This window comes from Loxodonta africana, chromosome X, assembly GCF_030014295.1.
Source record: "Loxodonta africana isolate mLoxAfr1 chromosome X, mLoxAfr1.hap2, whole genome shotgun sequence".
Classification (NCBI taxonomy): domain Eukaryota; kingdom Metazoa; phylum Chordata; class Mammalia; order Proboscidea; family Elephantidae; genus Loxodonta; species Loxodonta africana.
Window position 1 is genome coordinate 76,287,718 of NC_087369.1, and position 21,388 is coordinate 76,309,105.

At 38.1% G+C, this 21,388-nt stretch overlaps 1 protein-coding gene across 2 annotated transcripts in view; it reads right to left on the reverse strand.

Moving 5' to 3' along the window:
- Positions 1-21,388, reverse strand: part of OPHN1 (oligophrenin 1) — a 558,532-nt gene that overhangs the window by 79,491 nt on the left and 457,653 nt on the right. For both annotated transcript variants that reach the window (XM_064278400.1, XM_064278398.1), the window contains exon 19: positions 19,872-20,031. In XM_064278400.1, the coding sequence (XP_064134470.1) occupies positions 19,872-20,031 (160 nt within the window). The remainder of the gene's footprint in view (positions 1-19,871; positions 20,032-21,388) is intronic.

A 21,388-nucleotide genomic window follows, 5' to 3' on the forward strand; every position in this document is an offset into this window, starting at 1 on the left:
AATGGACTCCTTTAAGTACCAATTCTTCTTCTGATGCATTTAAATTTTTTATACAGACCCTGAATGTTGTTAAATGAGAGGATAAGGAAGGGAATGGCAGAGAAACTTAAAACCAATGTGTTTAAGCCCTTTTCTATTAAACAGCAAGTGGTAAATGGAAAAAACACATTACTGAAATTATATGTCAACTGAAAAAGCATATTCCATTAACTGAACAACTTGGCAGGAACATATAATCCCTTATACTTGCAGAACAGCATCAACTCTCACGTATATTATCTCTTTTAATCTTCATAACCATGCTATGAGGTTACAGCTACATAAGGTACAGACTTTCTGGAACAATCTCATCTATGCATCATTTTTCCTCTTTTTCAAAAAAGGCAATTCATTTAAATGCATTATAAGCTGGGATTTCGTTTCATATCTCCATGTAAGATGTTTCACATGAAATGAACTGATAAATCAGAAAAGGTCCTTGGTTGCCATGTCTTTGTTTGAAAAACATGGCCAGAATACATCTCTGGTATCACTCATAGGTCAACATTTCAATTACTTAACACATATTTACAGGTTACAAGAGTATCAAAACTTCACTCAATAGCTGGCCACTGGTTAGCGGAAATGACCTATTAGATCCCAGAGATAACAGATAACCAAAGCTTTAATTGCTCTTCAAATTACCCCACAGAATGTATTTTTGATATCCTGGCCAAAAGCATGGCAAAATTACATTTTTTATGAACTGGGTTAGGATCGAGGTCATTCTGTTGAAAAAAAAATTTTCTGGTAAAATTGAAGTTAGCAATTTCCCCTAAAAATTGTACAGAATAGCAAACAACAACAATAAAAAAATTTTTTTTTTGTTAGGCTAATGATGAGAGACTGAATGTGCTGACATTTCTCCTTTATCCGCTTATAAATTAGAACAGTCAAAATATAATAAATCATGATATATTGAAGAGCTTCCACGGCTCCCAATGCCTTCAGGATAAAGACCAAACTCCTTACCAAGCTATAAGACCCTTCATGATCTGACTGCCCAACACTGGGATTAGAATACCTTCTAATACAAGTCTTCACTGTCTACATGGATGACCCTTTGACAACTCTTGCCTCAAAATTCCTTGACATTCTCATTTCCAATGACCTTCACCTCCACTTCAGGTACCCATTTTAACAAACATAACAAAGATCTTGAGGCGGTATAGTGTAGATTTGAACTATGCCAACCCTTATTAATTGTGTGACTCTGGACAAGTCATTTAACTTCTCTGTTCCTTGATTTTCTCCTGTGTGAAAAGAGAAAATTGCTAATACAATAATAAAATTACTAATATAAATATGCTAATACAGACAAACCCGTTAAGAGCTAGAACTCAATGGGACTGCCTTGTTTTTCCAGGTCTTGCAAGTTTTCCTTCTTTGACAAGGTGCATGCAGTCTCACCATTTTTCTATAGCTTGTTTTAGTGGAAAATATTTGAGTTTTCTTTCTCTGACAGGTTTTTGCCTTACACAGGTTCTGGACTTTGCAGGTTTTACTGTATGTGTAAAGGGAGCCCTGGTGGTGCAGTGGTTAAGTGCTTCGCTGCTAAGTGAAAGGTCTGTGGTTTGAACCTACCAGCTGCTCCAAAGGAGAACGATGTGGCAGTCTGCTTCTGTAATTACAGCCTTGGGAACCCTATGGGGCAGTTCTACTCTGTCCTATAGGATCCTATGAATTGAAATCCCCTTGACAGCAGTGGGTTTGGTTTGGTTTTTGGACTGTATGTGTAAAGTGCTTTGAGCAGTACTTGGCACATAATAAGGGTTCTATAAGTGCTAGCTATAATTATCTTGTCATCTCCTGAAAATTTGCCTCATCACTGACCTTTGAAATACCAGTATTCAACTCTGATGGAAACTTCCTATCCTTGCAGCAATCGCATAACTTCACTCTCCCTTTTCCCTGGATTCTTCTACTTGCTCTCAGTCTAACAGCTCCCACCCTTCCTTCCCTTCCTTCTCAGTCTGATCTAACTAGTGGAAAATAAACAATTACCAATGGCCTTAGGATTTTTGGTCCTTGTTCATTTTCTGCACTTGCTCTAAAAACACCATCGTTGCATGCATCACATAGTCAGTCTTATCTAATATACATGCTGGCTTTTGAGCAGTGCTGGGGGAAAAAGTCCTACCAGGGACAGAGCCACTATAGATTCATGGTCTGCATCTTCCTTTAATAACAATCCTTTACCACATCCTTGGCCAGCTTTCTCCATTCCCTGTTCTAAATTTTTTCTCACTCTCCTCAAGCCCTACACCCATTCTCCCTCACTTTCAGCAGATAAACTTACATTCTCCTTGAGAAAACAAGTGCATCAATTATTAACTTCAATTTTCCACAGACCCTGTCTCCTCCATCAATTCAATCTCTTCCTCTATACTGGTTCTACTCCCCCTGGTCTATAAACATGCAGAAGTTTCCCATCTTTAAATTTTTTTTTCTCTTGATTCCATGTCTCTCTCGCCACTGTCTCCAATTTTTCGTTCCCTTTACAACTAAGCTATTTGATGTTCATTTCCTCACCTCCCACTCAATATTTTAAAATAATTTATTATGCAAGTTTCAGACAAATAAATAACAAAAAACCTGTGTAACCGCCACTCAGTTTAAGATTAATACCCCTTGCCAGTTGAATTCCCTTTCCTCTTTCAGAGTTAACTACTATACCGAAGTACAGTTTTCAGTAACCGAAGATTAAATGGGTACAAAAGAATCATAGGAACCCATTCAAATGTCACCCCCTTCCCCCCCAAAACTACTACCCACACCATTCAACTGAAATGGACAGCCAATAAATCTATGAAAAGATACTCAATCTCATTCATAGTTTTAAAATTTTAATTGAAAATTATGAACCATTTACCTACCAACTAGGTAACATTAAAATATTTGATAATATCCAAGTTTACACAGGGTGTGAGGAAATAGGCCAAATATTGATAATATCACTACATACTAATATAACATTTTTTACCTTTTAATTGAAGCGATTTTAGACTTACTGAAAAGCTGCAAAAATAGTAGAGTCCCTGTATGCCCTTTACCTAGACTGTCCTAATATTAACATCTTACATAACCCTAAAAAACCAAGAAATAAACATACACAAGTTTCCCATCCTTAACCATTTTATGGATGAATTATTTTACTTATTTATTTTTTGGGAATTTTTTGGTAATACCGTATTTTTTTTCACTAATGAAATGGATGCTGAACATTGTTGGTAGTTTATTATTTGAAAAAATGGGGTGCCAACTGCAAACGGGACATATCAGGCCCATATCCCATGAAGCACACCACACACACAGGACATATTGGTCTTATGGCACATCACACTTCCTGATTACACTTGAGCCATGAAATATCTTACTCAACTTTCCAAAAATACACACTAAATAATACATAAACACTGCACTTGTTGCCCGTAATTGTTTTCAGTTTGATTTAGAGTGGGCCATATCGGTACCATGTTCCGTGAAGCACACCACACACGGGGGGCATTCATGGCCCAGGAAGTGCATCACAAACTGGTTTCTCCCCCAAAATAACTCATTTATTTGAACATTTCCGAATGCTGGTAACTGTAATTTCCCAATAACACAAAGGAAATAGTGAACATACTTGAAAGCCTTATATGGCTGTACAGAAGCCAAAAGACACAAAAGTTTCGCACAATCACTCTTACTGGAAACATCCCCTCATACGATAGCTCTCAACACTCAAATGTGGTTCATACCAACTTCCTTGTATGTTAGGCGGTTGCACCAGTATCTGCCATGATGCCAGAACCCACTAAATTGGCTCAAATGCCTGTCAATGAACTTCTGGGGTGGAAAATGTAATATAGGCATATATAGCTCATGGTTCATGAAAGGATCAAAAAGTTTCTCTCTACGTTAGCTGAAATGTGAGGATATGGCATGGTTTCTTGCTGTGTATTGTAAAATGTGAGAGGAAAGAGATAAATTGAGAGAAGTGGTAAGCAAAAGTGAACTAGGGCTTAGTGATTTGGGGAATTCTTAGCCTATCCAGATTGAAAAAGATTCTAAAATTAGGAGATTCACTATAAAGAAAGCATGCTGTACACCTGTAAAAAGCTGAACTGGCAAAAGTTGTGTGACAGATATATTTATGACAATGACAAAAAAAGGAGTAGCTGCTGAGGTTTTAGTTCCTTGATTTGGAGGTTTAGAGGTTTAGAGTCATGGTTTCATGGGACATCCCAGTTAATTGGCCTAATAACATGTTTGGTGCTTCTGCTCTACCTTCTAGTTCATTGCATAGTGTCTGGGGTCTTAAAACCTTGCATGTGGCCACCCAAGACACAATGATTGGTCTCTATTTGCCTGGAGCAACACAGGAAGATGGAGAGTCAGGAAGAGGAGGAGGCTATGCAATGTGCGGCTAATTCCCTCCATGAACAATTGCCTCCTTTGCCATGAGACTAGAGAAGCTGGATGGTGCCCAGCTACCATTAATGAATATTTTGATCAAAGATTCTACAGAAGACAAAGGGGTAAAATGAACAACAGAATTTCAAATTCTTATGGACTCCAGACTTTCTGGAGCCAAGGGTGCTGAATGAACCCCTGAAACTATTACCCTGAAATAACCTTTAAAACTTAAACCAAAAATATCCCCCCTGAAGTCTTTTTAAAATCAAATAGTTTAACTAGTAAAAAATATCTGCCTTGAGCATTATGCCCTTTATAGAACTACCTATATGGAATCAAAGTGACATCAGCAACTTGAAAGAATAGATAGGAACTTTAGGTGGCAGTGAGTGAGTTTATGTTAATGGGAGAGAAACAAATCGGAAAAGGATGGTGAAAATTGTTGCAAAACTCAAAGAATGTAATCAATGTCACTGAATTGTACATGTAGAAACATGAATTGGTGTATGTTTTGCTGCATATTCTCAACAACGAAATTAAAAAGTAAGAAAGCATGCTCTAGAGATAAAACCAAGGGTGTGGGTGGAATACCTTTTGCTAGTGCCTTGACCCTAGTGGTGTAGTGGTTAAGTGCTACAGCTGCTAACCAAGAGGTCAGCAGTTCGAATCCACCAGGAGCTCCTTGGAAACTTGATGGTGCAGTTCTACTCTGTCCTGTAGGGTTGCTATGAGTCGGAATCGACTCGACGGCAGTGGGTTTGGTTTGGTTTCTTGAAAGGATAAGAGATCACAGTATTCAGTCACACAGAGAGTTTTTTGAAGAGATCGGTATGTGACTCTTGGATTCCCTCAGCCATGTCAGCAGAAGCCAAAACTAGAGATAGAATTATCTCAGAAAGACCTGTAGAAGACCCTCTTGTCTAGTGGAGTGATTTCTGGTGACATATACAGGTTCTTAAGGATGTTAAAAAAAAAAAAAGTTCTTAAGGATGTTATACTAACATATATTCTGCCATCTTGGATTAAAAGGGAAAGAGTGAGGACAAAATGAAAGAAGGCTACTGAACCCCAAAAATTCTATAGGCAGAAAACAGGCTGACGAAACTACTCAGCTGCAAATACACGCTAACTTTCATGAAAAAAGGATGGCCTAGAAGGGGAAGCCATTAGCCTAGAGGGTAGAGCCATGGTCTATAGAAACCTAATGGAGTATTCTCAGTTGGATTTCATGTTGCTTGGGACCAATGAGTCATTTTTTTTTTACTTCCATTTTTCTCCCTTTTTGAATGGGAATGACTGTAACTGTTACCCTAAGCCTGTCCTACCGTTGTATTTGAGAGTAGATAATTTGTTTTCTAGTATTCAGCTCCACAGATGGAGAAGAATTTTGCCCTAGGATGAATTATACCCAGAGCCTCAATCCATACCTAATTTAGATGAAGAGACTTGAGACTTTTGAGATGATGAGACTTAGATAAGATTTTGGACTTGAGCTGATGCTGGAATTGGCTAAGACTTTTGGGAATCTTGGAATGGGGTGAATGTATATTTTGTATGTGGGATGGGTGTAAATATTTGGGATCCAGAGGGTGGGTCTATGGTAGAATAATCACTCTTAAAATGCCTATATCCTAATCTCTGTAATCTGTGAATATGTCACTTTACATGGCAAAAGTACATACGACTGGTCAGTAATTTTAAAGAATGTTGGTCAACTTGGGTTTTTCTGAGGTCTTCTCATGATTATACTGAAGTTATGCATTTTGGAGAAGTGATACTGTGCCCTTCTTAGTGCATCATATTGATACAAGATGTTGATCTTTCTTATTACTGGTGATGTCAGGCTTTTCCACTGTAAAGTTACTATTTTCCCCTTGCCATTAATAAATATCTTGTGGGGAGATATGCTGAGACTATGTAAATATCTTGCACACTAATTTTTGTATCTATTAATGTTTCTTTCCTGAAAATTACTGTAGTATTTACTGTGCTGATTTATTTTCTTCATTCCTTCTACATTTGTTAATTGTAATTCTGCTGTAACAAAGAGTTGTTCCTCCTCCCACGTGTATTTATTATATCACTGTGGAGTCATCCATATCTATTTTATTCTATGAGTTATAATCCAATATCATTATTTATTTTGCTGCTCAAATGTTCCCGTTTTGAACATTGGGAGAAATTTCAATTTGGCTCCTATCCTTTCATCATGTCCCTATCATTTTTTAGCACCTCCTTACTTTCTGGCACCACAAGACATTCCAGTCTCATCTTGCATCTTCTATGCCCTGGCCTTGGAATCAACTAGTTCTCCAAGAAGCCCTGGTACTTTTATTCGGGAACGGTATTGAGAAACTAAGACGTAGGTGCTAAACGTGATTGTTACTGCAGTGTCATTGCATCTAAGCCCTCTCAGCAGACAAAACATGGCCTATATTCCAGCCCATGGAACAACTTGTTGTTGGCAACAAGTACTCTTTTCTTTCATATGAGAAAAACTTGGTTTCTCCTTCATTCCTTCAGGATAGTTTAAATTATATATATTCCTCCATGGATAAACCAACACATACCTATATTTATCTCTGTATCTATCTAAATGTACACTTAAAAAGAAAACCATGAGTTCATACTGATAACTTCCATTACAATCCAATACCACAGTAATCATTCTAGCCTTTTGCTACTCTTTGGTTATTTGTAACTTCCTTCTCTGGCAGTGAGAAATCTAGTTTTTATTATCCAAGATACATTTATTTATTTAATCTCAGAATACACATAAACTGGTTTCAGAATTGCTAACCCATACGCCTAAAACAAACAAACAAAAAAAAAACCCATACGCCTAGGAAAAACAAATTTGCCAACTAGAGTACAGTGTTTGTGTACAGTTATTTTTGTTTTTAGCATTACAATATACAGTAAAAATACCATTTTCTCGTTACTTTGGTTAGTTCTTTTCTTCCCCATCCTCTTCAGTGTGGCTATTACTCACTTGTAATACAGTTACATTCATTTGTTACTGTTTGTGTTTCATTCAGGATCTTCCCAATGTCTGGTTGATTTTAATTAATTATTTTTGAATACATGAAACATGTGAAAGCTGGACAATGAATAAGGAACACCGAAGAAGAACTGACACCTTCAAATTGTGATACTGGCGAAGAATAATGAATATACCATGGACTGCTGAAAGAATGAACAAATCTGTCTTGGAAGAAGTACAACCAGAATGCTCCTTAGAAACAAGGATGACAAGACTGTGTCTCACATATTTTGTACATGTTATCAGGAAGGATCAGTCCCTGGAGAAGGACATCATTCTTGGTAAAGCAGAGGGTCAGCAAAAAAGACCCTCAACAAGATGGATGGACACAGTGGCTGCAACAATGGGCTCAAGCATGGCAACAATTGTGAGGATGGCACAGGACCAGGCAGTGTTTCATTGTGTTGTGCGTAGGATCGCTATGAGTCGAATTGACTCGACAGCACCTAACAACAACAACATGAAACATTAGTTCTATAAGTCAGGCCTATACAAAAAAAGTATACTCAAAGAATTGCCCCCCTCTCATCCCTACTATATCATTATCATTCTCCCAGCCCATGCCCATCAAATCCCTGTAAGTAACCAATCTCATTAAGTTCTGGTTTACTTTTTCTGGAGTTCTTTTGCACAGGAGCAGACATGTGTATATTTTCTTATGCCTCCTTCTTTCTTAAATGAAGGGTAATAATAATAATTTAAAAAAACCATTGCTGTGGAGTTGATTCTGACTCATACCGACTGTACAGGACATTGTAGAACTAGGATTTCCAAAGAGTAGCTGGTGGATTCCAACTGTTGACCATTTTGGTTAGCAGCCAAGCACTTAACTACTGTGCCACCAGGACTCCAAATGAAGGATAGAAAAAAAAATTTTTTTTAAATGAAGGATAGCATACTATAAATACACTTTTATACTTTGCTGTTTTAATTTTAAGAATATTATAGTCTGGAAATTATTCCATATAAGTATGTAGAGTTCTTTCTCATTCATTTTTTTATTTTAATACAACATTTTATTTAATCTAATATATCAAAAAATGTTATCATTTCCACTTGTAATCAATTAAGAAATTTCTGATCTTATTTGAATTATTTTCTTCTTTCTTCTTGCTTTGGGTTTATTTTATTTTTCTAGGTTGTAAAGTAGAATTTTAGATTATTGACTGCAGGATAGTCCCCTTTTCTAAGTAAGCATTTATTGTTGTTAGGTGTTGTTGAGTTGGTTCTGACTCACAACAACCCTATGTACAACACAACAAACACTGCCCAGTCCTGGGCCATCCTCATAATCGTTGTTATGCTTGAGCTCATCTTTGCAGCCACTGTGTCAACTCAACTCATTGAGGGTCTTCCTCTTTTTCACTGACTCTCTAATCTACCAAGCATGATGTCCTTCTCCAGGGACTGGTCCCTCCTAATAACATGTCCAAAGTACATGAAACAAAGTCTTGCAATCCTCGCTTCCAAAGAGCATTCTAGCTGTACTTCTTCCAAGAAAGATTTTTTCATTCATCTGGCAGTCCATGGTATATTCAGTATTCTTTGCCAACACCATGTTTCAAAGGCATCAATTCTTATTCGGTTTTCCTTATTCATTGCCCAGCTTTCAAATGCATATGAGGTGATTGAAAATACCATGACTTGGTTCAGGTATACCTCAGTCCTCAAAGGGACGTATTTGCTTTTTAACACTTTAAAGAGTTCTTTTGCAGCAGGTTTCCCCAATGCAATATGTCCTTTGACTGCTGCTTCCACAGGCATTTTTTGTAGATTCAAGTAAAATGAAGTCCTTGACAACCTTAATATTTTCTCCGTTTATCATGATGCTGTTTATTGGTCCAGTTGTGAGGATTTTTGTTTTCTCTATGTCGAGGTGCAATCCATACTGAAGGCTGTATGTAGCCTTTGATCTACACCAGTAAGTGCTTCAAGTCCTCTTCACTTTCAGCAAGCAAGGTTGTGTCATCTGCATAATGCAGGTTGTTAATGAGTCTTCCTCCAATCCTGATGCCCCATTCTTCTTCATATAGCCCAGCTTCTCAGGTTATTTACTCAGCATACAAATTGTATAGGTATGGTGAAAGGATACAACCCTGATACACACCTTTCCTGACATTAAACTACGCAGTATCCCCTTGCTCTATTTGAATGAATGCCTCTTAGTCTATGTACAGGTTCCTCATGAGCACAATTAAGTGTTCTGGGATTCCCATTCTTCACAAAGTTTTCCATAATTTGTTACGATCCACACAGTCAAATGTCTTTGTATAGTCAATAAAACACAGGTAAACATGTTTCTGGTATTCTCTGCTTTCAGCCATAATGCATCTGACATCAACAATGATACCCCTTGTTCCACGTCCTCTTCTGAATCTGGCTTGAATTTCTGGCAATTCTCTGTAGATGTACTGCTGCAACTGATTTTGAATGATTTTCAACTAATTTTGCTTGTATGTGACATTAATGATATTGTTTGATAATTTCCATACTCTGATCACTTTTCTTTAGAATGGGCACAAATATGGATCTCTTCCAGTCAGTTGACCAGGCAGCTGTCCTCCAAATTTCTTCACATAGATGACTGAGGACCTCCAGAGCTGCATCTGTTTGTTGAAATATTTCAATTGGTACTTTGTCAAATCCTGGAGCTTTGTTTTTTGCCAATACCTTCAGTGCGGCTTGGACTTCTTTCCGTACCATTGGTTCTTGATCATATCCTACCTCTTGAAATGGCTGAACATCGACCAATTCTTTTTTTTGTACAGTGAATGTGTATTCTTTCCATTTTCTTTTGATGCATTCTGCATCGTTCAATGTTTTCCTCGTAGAATCATTCAATATTGAAACTTGAGGCTTGAATTTTTCCTTCAGCCTGAGAAATGCCAAGCCTGTTCTAACTTTTTGGTTTTCTTACTCCAAGTTTTTGCACATTTCATTATAATACTTGACTTTGTCTTCTTGAGCAGTCCTTTGAAATCTTCTGTTCGGTTCTTTAACTTCATCATTCCTTCCTTTCGATTTAGCTACTCTACATTCCAGAGCAAGTTTCAGAGTCTCTTCTGACATCCGGTTTGGTCTTTTCTTTCTTTTTAATGACCTTTTGCTTTCTTCATATATGATGTCCTTGATGTCATTCCACAACTCGTCTGGTCTTTGGTCATTAGTGTTCAATGTGTCAAATCTATTCCTGAAATGGCCTCTAAATTCAGGTGGGATATACTCAAGGTTGTACTTTAGCTCTCGAGGACTCGTTCTATTTTTTTTTCCAGCTTCCACTTGAATTTTCATATGAGCAATTGATGGTCTGTTCACAGTGGGCCCCAAGCATTGTTCTGACTGATGATATTGAGCTTCTCCCTTGTCTGTTTCCACAGATGTAGTCGATTTGATTCCTGTGTATTCCATCTGGTGAGGTCCACATTTATAGTCATCATTTATGTTGTTGTAAAGAGGTATTTGAAATGAAGAATTTGTTGGTCTTGCAAAACTCTATCAGGCAATCTCTGGTGTAGTTTCAAGGCCATATTTTCCAACTACTGATCCTTTTTCTTTGTTTCCAACTTTCACATTCCAGTAACCAGTTATTATCAATGCATCTTGATTGCATGTTTGATCAATTTCAGACTGCAGAAGTTGGTAAAAATCTTCAATTTCTTCTTCTTTGGCCTTAGTGGTCGGTGCATAAATTTGAACAGTCATATCAGCTGGTCTTCCTTGTAGGCATACAGATACATTCCTATCACTCACAGCGTTGTACTTCAGAATAGATTTTGAAATGTTCTTTTTGATGATGAATGCAATGCCATTTCTCTTCAATTTGTCATTCCTGGCATAGTAGACCATATGATTGTCTGGTTCAGAATGGCCTGTACCAGTCCATTTCAGCTCACTAATGCCTAGAATATCGATGTTTAATGTGTTCCATTTCATTTTTGACGATTTCCAATTTTCCTAGATTCCTACTTTGTACATTCCACATTGCGATTGTTAATGGATATCTGTAGCTGTTTCCCTCATTTTGAGTCATACTACATCAGCAAATGAAGGTCCCAAAAGCTTGACTCCATCCATGTCATTGAGGTCAACTCCACTTTGAGGAGGAAGCTCTTTGCCAGTTGTATTTTGAGTGGCTTCCAATCTAAGGGGCTCATCTTCCAGCACTATATCGATGTTCTGCTGGTATTTGTAAGATTTTCACTGGCCAATTTCTTCAGAAATAGACTACTAGGACCTTCTTCTCAGTCTGTCTTAGTTTCGAAGCTCCACTGAAACCTGTCCCCCAAAGGTGATTCTGCTGGTGTTTGAGATACTGGTGGCAAAGTTTCCAGTATCACAGCAACACGCAAGCCACCACAGCAAAACAAACTGACAGATGTGTGGTGGATGTGAACATTTAGTCCTATAAAATGCAGTGCAGTAAATTAGTGCTAAATATTAGTCCTATAAATTTTCCTCTCGGCACTGCTTTTGGTACATTCCATAAATTTGCTATGTTGTGTTTTCATTTTCATTTAGTTCAATGTAATTTTTTATTTCTCCGGAGGCATCCTCATTTACTCCTTTATTATTTAGAAGTGTGTTGTTTATTTTCCAAATGTTTGGAGATTTTCATATTGTCCTTCTCTTGTTGATTTCTATTGTGGTCAAAGAACACACTCTGTATGATTTCAATTCTTTTAAATTCGTTGAGGTTTATTTTATGGCCCATGATATGGTCTATCTTGTTACATGTTATATACCAAACCCAGCGTCGTTGAGTCGATTCCGACTCATAGTGACCCTTTAAGACAGAGTAGAACTGCTCCATAGAGTTTCCAAGGAGCACCTAGCAGATTCGAACTGCCAACCCTTTGGTTAGCAGCCATAGCACTTAATCACTAAGCCACCACGGTTTCCAGATGTTACACAGACACTTGAAAAGAATGTGTATTCTGCTGTTGTTATGTGCAGTATTCTATAAATGTTGACTAGGTCCTTTTTTTTATTAGGTCCTGTTGGTTGATGGTGCCTTTGAGTTCTAAATTCATCCTGAATTTCGGTATAGTTGTTCTATCGCTTGTTGTGAGAAGGATGTTGAAGTCTGCAAGTGTAATTCTAGGTTTTTCTATTTTCCCTTCAGCTCTATCAGTTTTTACCTCACATATTTTTAAGCTCTGTTGTTTGGTGCTACACATTTAGAATTGCTATGTCTTCTTGTTGGATTAATCCTTTTATCGTTATGTAATATATCTCTGTCCCTAGTAATTTTCTTTACTCTGGTGCTTACTTTATCTGCTACTAGTATAGCCTTTCTAGTTTTCTTTTGGATGATATTAGCATGGTATGTGCTTTCCCATCCTTTTATTTTAAACCTAACTATATCATTATATTAAAAGGGAGTTTTGGTGACAGTATAAGCTTCGGTCATATTTAAACTTTTTTTTATTTTCCCAATCTCCGTCTTTTAATATTTAGACCATTTTTATTTAATGTAACTATCGATGTTAGAGCTCAAGTCTGTCATTTCATTTTTGTTTTCTGTTTGTTCTCCCTGTTTTTTTTTAATTGTGCTTTAGGTGAAAGTTTACAGAGAAAATTATTTTCTCATTAAATAATTAATAAATTATTTTGTGACATTGGTTGCCAATCCCATGATGTGTCAATACTCTCCCCTTCTCCACCCTGGGTCCCTGTTTCCATTTATCCACTTTTCCTGTCCTTTCCTGCCTTCTTGTCTTTGCTTTTGGGCTGGTGTGCCCATTAGTCTCATATACATTATTGAACAATGAAGCATGTTCCTCACACGTGTTACTGTTGGCCCTATAGACCTGTCTAATCTTTGGCTGAAGGGTGAAACTCAGGAGTGACTTCAGTACTGAGTTGAAAGGGTGTCCGGGGACTATACTCTTGGGGTTTCTCCAGTCTCTGTCAGACCAGCAAGCCTGGTCTTCGTGTGTGTGTGTATGAATTTGAATTTTGTTCTACATTTTTCTCCAGCTCTGTCCTGGACCCTCACCATCTAGTTGTTCTGGGCTCAGTCTGTTGGAGGCTGTGGTAGTTGTAGTCCTTTAGTCCTTTGGACTGATCTCTCCCTTGTGTCTTTGGTTTTCTTCGTTCTTCTTTGCTTCAGCCAGGATGGGACCCGTAGATGTATCTTAGGTGGTTGCCCGCAGGCTTTTAAGAGCCCAGATGCTACTCACCACAGTTGGATGTAGAACACAGAAACTATGTTATGCCAATTGGGCTAGGTGTCCCATGAGACCATGGTCCCCAGCCCTCAGCCTAGTAGCTCAGTCCCGCAGGGAGTTTAGATGTGTCTGTGAAGCTTTTATGACTTTGCCCTGGACAAGTTGTGCTGACTTCCCCAGTACTGTGTACTGTCTTACCCTTCTCCAAAGTTACCACTTACCTACTATCTAGTTAGTGTTTTTCCCTCTCCATTCCTCCTCTCCCTCATAACCATCAAAGATTGTTTCTTTCTGTGTGGAAACATTTTCATGTGTTTTTATAATAGTGGTCTCATACAGTATTATTTCACTCAGCATAATGCCCTCCAGATCATCCATGTTTTTAGATGTTTTGAGGATTCATCATTGTTCTTTACCATTGTGTAGTATTCCATTGTGTGTATGTACCATAGCCTGTTCATCTATTCATCTGTTGATGGGCAATTAGGTTGTTTCCATTTTTTGCTATAGTGAATAATGCTGCAATGAACATGCATGTGCATATGACTGTTCATGTGATGGCTGTTATTTCTCTAGGATATATTCCTAGGAGTGGGATTGTTGGATCGTATGCTATTTCTATTTCTAGCTTTTTAGGGAAGTGCCATATCGTTTTCCAAAATTGTTGTATCATTTTGCATTTCCACCAGAAATGCATAAGAGTACAATTTCCCTGCAACCTCTCCAACATTTGTTATTTTTGGTATTTTTGATTCATGCCAGTAATGTCAGGGTGAGATGGTATCTCACTGTAGTTTTGATTTGCATTTCTCTAATGGCTGGTGATCATGATCATTTCCTCATATGTCTGTTAGCTGCCTGAATGTCTTCTTTGGTGAAGTGTCTGTTTCTATCTTTTGCCCATTTTTAATTGGATTATTTGTCTTCTTTTATTGGATTTTCCTGTATATTTCAGAGATTAGACCTTTGTTGGATATGTCATAGCCAAAAACTTCTTCCCAGTCTGTAGGTTTCTGTGTTTTTATTTCTCTGCTTTCTTTTTCCTTTCTTCCTGTGGGTTATTTGACCATCGTTCCAGAATTTCATTTTGACTTAGCTATAGTATTTTTCTGCCTGGAGGTAGAAAACCAAAAGGAAAGGAAATGCTGGGCATTTCTGAAGCTGAAAGAGCTGAAGAAAAAATTCAAGCCTCAAGGTGCAATACTGAAGGATGCTACGGGTAAAATATTGAACAATGCAGGGAGCATCAAAAGAAGATGGAAGAAATACACAGAGTCCATATACCAAAAAGAATAATTGGTTGATGTTCAACCATTTCAGGGGACAGCATATGATCAGGAACCGATAATACTGAAGGAAGAAGTTCAAACTGCACTGAAGGCATTGGCAAAAAACAAGGCTCCGGGAATTTACGGAATACCTATTAAGATGTTTCAACAAATGGATGTAGCACTGAAAGTGCTCACTTATCTATGCCAGGAAATTTGGAAGACAGCTACCTGGCCAACTGACTGGAAGAGATCCATATTCATGCCTATTCCCAAGAAAGGTGATCCAACCAAATGTGGAAATTATTGAACAATATCATTAATATCACACATAAGTAAAATTCTGCTGAAGATCATTCAAAAGTGGCTGCAGCAGTATATCAACAGGGAACAGCCAGAAATTCAAGCCAGATTCAGAAGAGAACATGGATACCATTGCTGATGTCAGATAGATTCTGGCTGAAAGTAGAGAATACCAGAAACATGTTTACCTGTGCTTTATTGACTATGCAAAGGCTTTTGACTGTATGGATCATAAGAAATCATGGATAACACTGCCAAGAATGGGAATTCCAGAACACTTAATTGTGTTCATAAGAAACCTGTACATAGATCAAGAGGCAGTAGTTCAAACTGAACAAGAGGATACTGAGTGGTTTAAAGTCAGGAAAGGTGTGCATCAGGGTTGTATCCTTTCACCATACCTATTCAATCTGTGTGTTGAGCAAATAATATGAGAAGCTGGACTATATGAAGAAGAATGGGGCATTGGGATTGAAAGAAGGCTCATTAACAACTTGTGTTATGCAGATAATACAACCTTGCTTGCTGAAAGTGAAGAGGACTTGAAGCACTCACTGACGAAGATCAAAGACCACAGCCTAGAGTATGGATTACATCTCAACATAAAGAAAACAAAAATCCTCACAACTGGACTAATCCGCAATATCATGATAAACATCATGAACACTCAGCGTCACAGCAACACAAACTGACACAGCACGACAAACTGACAGATATTCATGTAAGGATATGCATGTAAGGAGCAGTTTTTCTATCTCTGGAAAAAGGGTGTTGGATATTTGACAGAGATTATATTGAATCTGTAGATAGCTTTCAGTAGTATAAACATCTGTTTTAAGTGTTCCAGTCCATGAACAGAAGATATCTTTCCATTTATTGTAGTTAAATACATTTCCAGGTATTTTATTATTTTAGATGTTATTGTAAATGGAATTGCTTTCCTAATTTCCTTTATTCATTTCCTCTATTTATTGCTGGTGTATAGAAATACAACTGATTTTGCTGCATTGATCTTGTACTCTGCAACTTTGCTGAATTATTAGCTCCAGAAAGCTTTATTTTGGATTCCTTTGGATTTTCTATATATACAACCATGATAAATTCAAGTAGATACTTTCACTTCTTCCTTTCCAAGTCAAATGTCTTTTATTTCTTTTTCTTAACTAATTTATCTTGCTTCTGATCTTAGGGCAAAAGCTTTCAGTCTTTCACCATTGATGATGGTGTTATCTGTGGGTTTTTCATAAATGCCCTTTAACATGCTGAGGAATTTCCCTTCTATTTCTAGTTTGTTTAGTGTTTTTATCATGAAAGTGATTAGATTTTGTCAAATGCCTATTTGCACTGATTGAAATGAACATGTGTCTTTTTCTGTTTTCCTTTTGCTTTTTATTAATGTAGTGTATTACATTGATTGGTTTACTTATGTTGACCACCCTTTTATTCCTGGGATAAATTCCACTTGGTCATAGTGTATAATATGCTGTTGAATTCAGTTTGTTATTATTCTGTTGAGGATTTTTGGAGCTATATTCATAAGGGATACTGGTCTGCACTTTTGTTTCCTCATGGTGTCTTTTTCTGGCTTCTATTCTCTATTGCATTTATCTCTGCTCTAATCTATGGCTTTGGGTTTAGTTTTCTTTTTCTAGTTCCTCAAGGTGTAAGTTTATACCTTTATGTTATTGATTTAAGATACTTCTTTTAATGTAAGTGCTTAAAACCCATTACAGGTATAAATTTTCCTGTGAGGACTGCCTTCGCTGCATCCCGTAAGTTTTTATATGTTACGTTTTCATTTTCAATTGTCTCTACGTATTTTTGAATTTCCCTTGTAATTTCTTCTTTGACTCACTGGTTGGTTAAGAATGTGTGATTTAATTTCCATATATTTGTGAATTTTCCAGATTTCCATATTTTAGTGATTTCTAGTTTCATCCATTGTGGTAAGAGAAGATAATTTTTATGATTTCAATATTTTTAAATTCTTTGAGGCTTTTTTTTTATGGTCTAGCATATCCTGGAGAATGTTCCACATGCACTTGAGAAGACTGGGTGGCGTGACATATACACACATATATATACACACACACATATATAACAAAACCTGATCTGACTATATGTTGTCTACAAGAGGCCCACTTTAAGACAGAAATCACATTACATCTGGGCTTTATACCAAGGGTTAGCAAATTACACCCTACAGGCATGCTGCCTGTTTTTATAAATAGAGTTTTATTGGAACACAGTTAGACCCATTTGTTTACATATTGCCTATGGCAGCTTTCCCACTACAGAGTTGAATAGTTGCTTGAGAGCTATAGCTGCAAAGCCTAACATATTTACTATGTTGTTGTTAGTTGCAGTTGAGTTGATTCCAACTTAACAAAAAGTTTGCTGACACTTGCTTTAGACTCACACCAGCTAACTACTTGCTAGATATTGCTCCCTGAATATCTTCCAGGAATTTCAAATTCAGTCTTCCCCAAACTAAGCTTTTTACCATCTCCCAAAACCTTTGCCTTCTGTATTTCTTATATGTATTAAAGACAGGCCCATCCACCAAGGCAAAGATTCAGGATTCAGAAATCTCTCTCTCCCATATCCTCCACTTCCAATCACCAAGTCCTGCTGTTTTTGCCTCCCTGGCTCTCTTCCCACTGCCCTGACTCAGAGTACAATTATCTCTTGACCAGAATATGGCACTAGTCTCTCTGCAATGAATCCTCCACACTGCAGCTGAGATAATATTTCTCGAATGTAAGTCTGATCATTGTACTACTCTAAGCAATGCTTTCCTACCACCTGCAGGAACAATTCCAAACTCCTCAACCAGGCAGTAAGTCTCTTTAGAACCTGGCTCCTGTTTGCCTCTAATCTCATCTCCTGACATCCCTATTTCCACTACATGTTCCAACAATACCAAATGGCTTAGGATTTTGAGGCTCCAGGCCTTTGTTCACACCGGGCCATCTTCCTGAAATGTCCTTTCTATTTCCTTCTTTTCCACCTTCAGTACATGACATAGATCTTACTTCTCCTTAAGTGCTCCTCCTTGATAACCTCAAAGTGTCCTGTACATACCCAATAATATTACTATTTCAACATGATTGGTGAGGCAGCACTGCAGAGTGATTAATTATTTGGACTCTGAGCCAGGATGCTTGGTTCAAATTCCAGCTCTGCCAACTACTAGCTCAACAACGGTCACATAGTAGTTATTTATTATCATCTTCACATTTCAGCTGAGAAAAATGATAAATCAGAGAGGCTAAGTAAGTTTTTCAAGGTAACACAGATAACATGGCAGAGAATGCCAGTTTCTTCCTTTTAGTAAAAGAACTAAAGTCTTAGCTGGGCACATGGCTGCTTCAAATAAACAATATACTTCTCTGCCTCTCTTATAGCTAGATATGACCATCAGATTAAATTCTGACAAAGGGCATGTGAATAAAAGTGGCATGTTTGACTTACAGGTCAAGCCCTTAAGGATATGAGTGCACCCTCCTCTTCCTTTCTTTCACCTTTTTTAATAGATATCACTGTATTTTTATGTAAATAATGTGCACCTTCTGCATTTGTTTGCCACCTCCTCCCATGAGGCACCCTTACAAGTGCCACCATGCCAACCCTCTTCCAAGTGTTGCAGTAAAAAAAACTACCATAGAGTGCTTACAAAAATACCTCATGGGGGGAGGGCGAGGCCAGCAAACAAACATAGAAGGCACGCTTTATTTGCATAAGAATATGGTATACTATGGGGATGAAGGCAGCATGGAAGGGATGGCAGAGCAACAAGAAAGAAAAGATATAGTCCATGCCACCATCTAGTCACTCTACCATCCCTGGACAACCTCCCTTGACTATTCTTTGACTGAGAAGTAAACTTCTCTTGTGTTACAGCACTGTATTTTGGGGTCTCAGCAGACTAACCTATATCTTATCTAATACAGATAATAAGTGGCAGAGCTGGGATTTGAGCTGGGATACCACCTGGGCTGTATTACCAGGTACCTCCTGCAAAAAAGTTTTTACTGAATTATGCTTTGCTAGGATGTCACTGGCTGGTAGAATGCTTAGAGCCAAATGTAGGGCCATCTATAGCTACTGTATGGACTTATCAATAAATATTTCTTGTCCCAACCTCATTCTTGGATTCATTTTATGTTTCTACCCTTGTTTTTCCTTTTTCATCTGGCCTACTTGTAGCTTATGGTACCTTTTATTTTATATCCCATAGCCAGCCATTCTAAATTCTTTTGGAACAAGATATGGTTTAAATAAGTATAAGTATTGCTTTCTTCATGGTTTTACATATATAACTGCTTTTAGAGTTATCATTTTACTTTGTTTACATGTTTATCTCCATATTGCATTGACTCCTTAAAGGCATGGACAATGACTTTTTCTTCTTCTATATCCCAACTATCTAGCATGATGCCTGATAATAAAATAGTTACATGCTCAAGCAATATTTGCTGAATGAATGAATTTTACAAGGTCAGAGTTTCCATTAAATGTCATTGTATCATAATGGGATTTCCTTCTATTATCAGCTTGAACCAGCTGGGGAGACACGGCCCTAAAAGGTAACTGGGGGAAAGTGCCATGGCTAGAGGAGTGGTAGTGAGGACGGAAAATACTTACCTTATCAAAGTGTTCAATTAGGATTTCCACCACGATGTTCTGGAATTTGATGTTCATCATGGCGGCCACGGTGTCCTCCTGAGCTCTCATCAGGGTGGGCCCAAAGATCACCCCCATGTTGGAGGGGGTCATAAGATTCTCTTGGCTATGCTCACACACACTGCCAGAAAAGAAACAAAATGATTAAAAAGATTTTCTCCAATACCCCCTTGTTGCCAACACTATTAGGTCCTAGAGGGAGGATAAAAATCAAATCAAACCCATTGCCATCGAGTCGATTCCAACTCATAGTGACCCTACAGGACAAACTAAAACTGCCCCATAGGGTTTCCAAGGAGTGCCTGGTAGATTTGAACTGCCGACCTTTTGGTTAGCAGCCAAACACTTAACCACTGCGCTACCAGGGTCCCAGATAGGGAAGAAGAGAAACTAAAAAGTGGAAGCAGAGGAGAGGCCCAAAGTATAGAAAAAGTAAAACAAAGGAAACTATTAGCAATGAATACAAGATGGTATATAATTAGGGGCCATAGTGAGACCAGCTAGGAACACTATAGGAATTCAGGGAAGGGAGGGGGGCTGTAGTCAGAAAGTGCTTGGAAAAGCAGGAGAGAAGCAAGAGGGAATTCCAGGCAAGAGAAACAGAATGTATAAAGCATGTGTAAAGAAAACCAAAGCATATGAAGAGAGTGCCTACCAGCCTCACAAGTCAGGAATCTGGCCCATTCCTTGACCCCAGTTATAAAAGCAAAGAACTAAAAGAGGTGAAAGGAATTCTTAAAATCTGCTGTTTACTGTCTCCTTCATTTTACAGTGAAAAAACATAGGCCCAGAGAGGGAAAGGGATTTATTTGCCTGAAATCACACCATCAGTCAGCTAAAGAGTAGAGACTGCAATCCCAGATGTCCTGATTCCTGGTCACTCTCCCTGCTTAAATTCCCTTCTGTGGTTTCCCATCACTTACAGGACAGAGCCAATTCTCTTCAATGTAGCAATTAAGGCCCTCTGTGACTTGAATCCTATTTCTAGTACACAACTTGGACTATGAAACTTGCCTAGGTCCTAATCCAAACACTTCCACTTGCTAGCTGTACAGTAGTAAATGTTAGTGATTTCTGTGCAATGAATTACTTAATGTGGCCCTTGTAGTCATGGTCTTTGTGACTCACATACAGTGATTGGGTGGAGCTATGCAAATAAGGTATAAGGAATCTGTGAGGGTTGGTGTTATGTGTCAACTTGGTTAGGCCATGATTTCCAGTATTGTGTGGTTGTCCTCTGTTTTATGTGTTGTGGATACTGACCTCTACATGTTGATGAGGCAGAATTAGTGTGGGGTGTGTCTTGGGTCACAGCCTTGCAGGAGGGTGTAACTCAAGTCCTGCTCTTACTCAAGTTACGCCCTTCCCTGGGGTGTAGCCTGCATATAAAGCTAGCAGGACTCTCTCTCTCTGCATCTAGATCCTGCTTCCGGTTTGTGATTGTCTAACCTCCAGCTCTTGGGACTTCAGCCAGAGGC